Here is a 6,379-nt window from a genome sequence, read left to right as displayed (position 1 = left end):
GCAGGTTCCGGAGACCTGGGCACAGCCTAGTCGTCCTGACTCCTGGCATACAATTTTTTGCACCAACAATTTTTTTATTTAGAAAAAAAAAAAAAAAACTGATTAAGTTGTGTGCATTTACCTGTATTCAAGGTGTAAGGATAAAATGTGTTGTCTTTTTACTTGGTTATACAACATGACATGAGTTGGGCATGTTTTAAACTCGTTTCTTAAAAGACTTTTCCTTTTATTTATTGTGAACACTCTTATACAGTTTGTCATTGATGCTTATACCATTTTGTAATGTCTTATGTTTCATACCCTCCGGTTTTGACTCTTTCCACAGGCTGTAAACACGTGAAGGGGATCTTGTTGTTTGGGCCGCCCGGCTGTGGTAAAACCCTGATGGCGCGTCAGATTGGTAAGATGCTGAATGCCAGAGAGCCGAAGGTGGTCAACGGGCCAGAGATTCTGAACAAATATGTGGGCGAGTCAGAGGCTAACATCAGAAAGCTGTTTGCTGATGCAGAGGAAGAACAGAAGAGGGTAAGAAACCAGGAAAGAAGATGCAGGGAAAAGAGATTGCATGCAAATTATGAAAAACCTCCATTCTTTCATGCACTTCACAAATCACTGTTATTTTAGAAAGGCCATACATTTTGCACAACCTTACATTCATCTGGCTTTGTGACGGAAACCACCGCTATTTGACACTTTAAAGAAAGGTTGCTCTGTCAACAGTCAAAAAAGTCATGGCGAGCAAACTTAGGTTTGTACGAAGGATGCTGTTCCCAGTTTTGGGCCCTCCAGCAGCTCTACAAATAACTCCAAATTGCTGAAATATACTTACTGAATTACTGTAAATGGCCTAGTGTTTGCTTAGAAACATGATCATAGTTTTTTTTTTTTCTCAAGGGTGATGTGTCAAGAAGTGTTGGCAGTGAACTGCTGGTTCTGGCCGTGCTTGAGTGTGATGTTGTGTTGGTAGACAGTGTGACTACATGACGTGGAAGAGCTCACTCGTCACCTCTTAATGAGAGTGTTGGGCTATCTCTAACCCCTCACCCTGACTCACGGGAGGCCACGCACACTCATCCTGGCCTCCCATCTGTGCTAAATGTTACGACCTAGCCTCTGACAGCCTCCCAGATGAAGAAGATAACTCTTAATTGTGGGCCATTGTCACAGAGTTTATACAGTCACAGTCCATTCACCAACCTGCCTTTTAAGCAGGGAGCTCAAGAGAACTATGCGCGTTTTTAAGTTTTTAAGAGGACATCAAAACAAAATTAGAGTTTTTAGGCTTGTCATTTAACCTGACTTTTTATTTTTCTTTAAGGCTATTTATTCTGCTACTAAATTGCATTCTATTCTGTTCTGTGCTGTTCTGTGGTTTTACTGTTACCTAAAACAAACTAAAACTATTAAAAAAATTAAAAATTTTAAATGCTATTCTATTCTATTCTATTCTGTGGTTTTACTGTTACCTAAAACAAACTAAAACTATTAAAAAAATTAAAAATTTTAAATGCTATTCTATTCTATTCTATTCTGTGGTTTTACTGTTACCTAAAACAAACTAAAACTATTAAAAAATGTTTTCATTATTTTAAATAAAGCTGTAATAAAATAAAAGATAAATATTCTAATTAATAGAAATATTTGATGAAAAACTTTTAAACACTTGAGTTAAATTAAAATGTAGAAATGTTCACAAGGGCTTGGCAACTAACTAAAATAAATGTACTTTTACCTAAGTTTACGTTTAAATACTAAAATGACTAAAATTGAAGTAAAATTTAAATAAAAGGTAAATAGAAATATATTTAAAAAGCAAAACAAAAAATATAGTACTGACAAGCACTAAAACGTAAACTAAAATGAAAACTGAACATTTTCAAATATAAGATAATTCAAATCATTGACATACATATTATAATAGTATATTACTTGCTTATTACTTTCATTTATTAGTGTAACAAGTGCTTTTAATAAATACCTTTTAAATACTTTTAATGTAAAAAAAACAAAAAAAAACCCACTTCTTTTAATTTGTCATTTTAAAATCACAACCTTTAACAATAATATATATTGGCACTGTTAGCCATATAGCGCAGTTGCGCTTTGGGCGTCCCAAGTTCGAGTCCCTGCTTGCGGACCTTTCCCGATCCCACCCCACTCTCACTCCCACTTCGCTTCATGACTATATACTGTCCTAACATAATAAAGGCAAAAACACCAAAAATAAATCTAAAAAAAATATTCTATATTAATATTGCAAGTGAACTTTCATATGACAATTTTGAAATTATGGATTCCCGGTTACAATCCTTTTCTGTCTCTTTTTTTGCCTTTTGAAGTTGGGGGCCAACAGTGGACTGCACATCATCATATTTGATGAAATTGATGCCATCTGTAAACAACGTGGCAGCATGGCAGGCAGCACTGGGGTCCACGACACTGTAGTCAACCAGCTACTGTCTAAGATCGATGGTGTAGACCAGCTCAACAACATCCTGGTCATTGGTGAGAACTTCCTGTGGAATCAGCCAGCATAAAGAATGACAATGCTTCATGTTTTGTTCATTGATTTGGCTTTGTTTTCATTATGAAATCGTACTGTGTTTTAAGGAATGACCAACAGGCCTGACCTGATCGATGAAGCCCTCTTGAGGCCGGGTAGACTGGAGGTCAAAATGGAGATCGGTGAGAACGGAATGACTTTTCAATAGGTCACATATTCAAGGTTTCTGAAACAACTAGTTGTCTAATCATCCTTCTCCAGGCTTGCCTGATGAGACAGGCCGTGTTCAGATCCTGAATATCCACACTGCAAAAATGAGTCAGGCAAACATGCTGGCCAAAGATGTTGACATAAAGGAGCTTGCTGTTGAGACCAAGAACTACAGCGGAGCAGAGCTGGAAGGGCTTGTGCGAGCAGCCCAGTCGACTGCCATGAACCGTCACATCAAGGTCTGATCTCATCATCTCGTCCACAATGCACCACCACAGTCATAACTAATTATGGTTGATTTAAACAAAATCAGTTCTGAACTCCGGTTGGAATTTATCTCAAAAATTGGTTTATTATACAAATAAAATGCAGTTTACATCAGATTACAGCAATGTTGCGTTACACGTTTGAATACCATCTAAATGCTGTGGTTTTTATGTGAATATAAGAAAAGATTGTTTCAATGCTTGAGGTAGTGAATTGTAATCAAATTCAATCTTGCTTTATATGAAAACAAGTTTTTAGAAGCATTTTAGAAGCCTATGGATATCTTGGTGTAGCTAGACAAAGTGTGTGTGTGTGCGTGTGTGTGTTAGCAGCTCACACATGCCCATATTTGATGGTGTTGACACATAATGCTCCCATATTTGATGGAGCTTACACAGGTGTAATAGGTCTGTCTTTCTCTTGCTTCTAGACCTTTAATTTTGATTAAGTTGATGAGTTTGAGGATCAATCTGTGTGTTTTTGCTCCTGTAGGCCACTACTCGGGTGGAGGTGGACACAGAAAAGGCTCAGATGCTGGAAGTCAGCAGGAGTGACTTCTTGGCCTCTCTGAATAATGACATCAAGCCTGTAAGTCCACTCTCCATTGTTGTGTATTCAGTTTGCATAATATGTTGAATCCCAATCCCCTGATTAGATCTCATGCAGCCAAACTTCACTATCGGCATTAAGTCTGGCCCACATTGGAGTTCATTTTGGCAAACAACCGCCCACTTAGACTTAAGGTTGTTATTATTTACATCCAAAATGTAAAGTAATGTTTGGTGAATTATTTTATGCATTCTACACTCTGAATGGGCCACCTGAGACTTTAATATTTAATGCAGTTCTCTGTTTTTCTGTAAAGGCTTTTGGCTCTAATCAGGAGGATTACTCAAGTTACATCATGAACGGAATTGTGAAATGGAGCAATGGTGTGTCTGATATACTAGGAGATGGAGACCTTTTGGTGCAACAGACCAAGAACAGTGAACGCACACCGCTAGTAACTGTGCTTTTAGAAGGCAAGTCTTACACACAAACAGTGTTAACACTTTACAGTGTTACATTTCCTTTTTAGTAAGTAAAAAAATCTCTGTTTTCTCTCTTAAATTAAGCATAGAAAAACTTGAATTTGTTTAGACATTTACTATGAACAAAGCCGTTCTGAGACACTGAAAACACTGGATCGTGTAATGAACACAGTGCTGCACTTCACTCTGAAATGCACTGAACCTATATTTATTTAATTATATAACAGCATTTGAGATTTGATGATTCCACAAATACTGACTGTAAATTTATGATTAACTTATAGCTTGACAAGTTACAGTTGCACACATACATTGCACACATGTACACACAAACACTGAGGGAACAGCATTCTTCCCTGCTCTTCTTCTCTGGTTCACACAAGCAAACATGCACCATAATGCTGCAATCTGATATGACTGAGAGTGTGAATGCTCTCCGCTCCCTCAGGGCCTCCTCACAGTGGTAAGACCGCACTGGCAGCCAAGATCGCAGAGGACTCCCAGTTCCCCTTCATCAAGATCTGCTCTCCAGACAAAATGATCGGCTTTGCAGAGACTGCCAAATGTCAGGCCATCAAGAAGGTAGCAACCTCGTCGCTGTAGGTTAAGACATTACGAGATCTGTGCATGTTGAAAGCAGTTGTCATGGGGGATGTTTCTGATGTGATATTTCAGCTGCTGGCCTTTAATAGTGGGTTTATGGTTTTCATCTCTTTAGATATTCGAGGATGCCTACAAGTCCCAACTGAGCTGTGTGGTGGTGGACGATATAGAAAGACTTCTGGGTGAGTCTGGCACAACGAGTACGATGCACTTCCTGTCAAATCTGATAATACGTTCAAAAACATCACTGTGCTCTTTATAGGGCCTTTCGCACCACGGGAACCTTTTCATAGTACCAGAACTAATTGTGGAACTACCCACTTGTTGGCGTTTTCGTACCGCCGGAACTGGGTGCGATTTTAGTACCGGACTGCCTTTTTCGAGAACCAAATTAGCTCCTACTCAGGAGCAGGGTCTAACCAGCACAACTGGTACTAATCGTGACATTAGTAGACATTGATTGGCCAAACGCGTACGAAAACACCCTCACCCGCCATGATTTAAAACGCCGTGTAAACATACTGTAAACATTGTGTCAACTTATTTCGCAAGTATGGAGAACAGCGATAGATGGACGGACGCTGAAGTGCAGACACTTGTAGCAAATGTAGCACTGTCAGTTGTCGTTGGAGATTCTTTAAGTCCTCCTTTCCGTTCTTTCAATCGCTTTACGTATACGTCGACTTTCCATGTCCATTATTGTGAAACCCGTGAGAAACAACAAAAACACAGTTCCGATCACTGCGTCCTCCATCCTCCTGTTGTTAATGTTGTTGAACGCCACGCACAAATGACGACGCTGTCGACCGGCTTACGTCACTTCTTAGTACACATTCTCGGTGCGAATGCAACCCTTTAAATGGTACTGGGAAATAGTTCGCGCAAAATCGTCCCAGTACTTTAGTACTGTATATTTAGTTCTGGAAATAAAGCGGTGCGAAAGGCCCTTATGTGTGCCCTTTTATTTATTATTTATATGGATTTGGAGGGGCTGTCTTGTCTAGTTTTTGTTCTTGTTTTATTTGAAGTGATGGCAATATACAATGTAATGCTTGGTCTGCATACCAAACCTACTCAATACTGTCTTCTCATCTCTGATGTTTCTCCACTTCACAGATTTTGTTCCCATCGGGCCACGGTTCTCTAACCTGGTGTTGCAGGCTCTGCTGGTGTTATTGAAGAAACCTCCTCCTCGGGTGAGAAAGTTGCACATTCACACCAGCTTGTAGTACTGCCATCCACAGACAGGGAGCAGCACCTCCTTTTCACCAGAAAACACCATCAGAAAAGAGTCACTCTAACTGCTATAGAGCCGCTCACTACATTTGTTCTTTGTTCATAGACATATCTGAGTTATTTTAATCTGCTATTATCATTTATTATTTTACCCTTAGTGTTAGGGGTTTTTAAAACTTCTAACCCCAAGTATAATCCTAAATCAGTGGTTCTCAGACTGTAGTCTGTGAAGGATTCCTAGTAGACCTAAATAAATCTGATTTTTGACAAAAGTTACCAATATCGAATTAGCTGATTTTGGTAGTCAACTCATAAAATTTTATTAACTCATTGGGCTAAAATTAATATACGATAAAATGTTTCTGTTGTCTCATTTTGCATATTATATGACAGTTATGTGTTTGACTCCGCACTTTAGTAAGTAAGCAGTAACTAAAACAAAAAACAGCAGTCAAAAAATGATAGTGTATATTAAATTGTCTAGTTTTTACATATCTATTGTTCAAACATTTGGGTTAGTAAGACATTT

The 6,379-nt window shown here is 38.7% G+C and overlaps 1 protein-coding gene across 1 annotated transcript in view; it reads left to right on the top strand.

The window, feature by feature from the left end:
• LOC107733448 (vesicle-fusing ATPase-like) overlaps positions 1 to 6,379 on the top strand; it is a 25,291-nt gene that overhangs the window by 12,397 nt on the left and 6,515 nt on the right. Inside the window, exons 9-17 of the mRNA XM_016545064.1 lie at positions 326 to 525; positions 2,340 to 2,505; positions 2,611 to 2,685; positions 2,765 to 2,952; positions 3,473 to 3,568; positions 3,846 to 4,002; positions 4,460 to 4,593; positions 4,730 to 4,796; positions 5,731 to 5,839. Coding sequence (XP_016400550.1) covers positions 326 to 525; positions 2,340 to 2,505; positions 2,611 to 2,685; positions 2,765 to 2,952; positions 3,473 to 3,568; positions 3,846 to 4,002; positions 4,460 to 4,593; positions 4,730 to 4,796; positions 5,731 to 5,839 — 1,192 coding nt within the window. The remainder of the gene's footprint in view (positions 1 to 325; positions 526 to 2,339; positions 2,506 to 2,610; positions 2,686 to 2,764; positions 2,953 to 3,472; positions 3,569 to 3,845; positions 4,003 to 4,459; positions 4,594 to 4,729; positions 4,797 to 5,730; positions 5,840 to 6,379) is intronic.

The sequence above is a fragment of the Sinocyclocheilus rhinocerous genome, unplaced genomic scaffold, assembly GCF_001515625.1.
Source record: "Sinocyclocheilus rhinocerous isolate Xijiao unplaced genomic scaffold, SAMN03320098_v1.1 scaffold2385, whole genome shotgun sequence".
In the NCBI taxonomy this organism is placed as follows: domain Eukaryota; kingdom Metazoa; phylum Chordata; class Actinopteri; order Cypriniformes; family Cyprinidae; genus Sinocyclocheilus; species Sinocyclocheilus rhinocerous.
The sequence above is the reverse complement of the archived record's forward strand: the minus strand, read 5'-3'. Positions and strand labels throughout refer to the sequence as shown.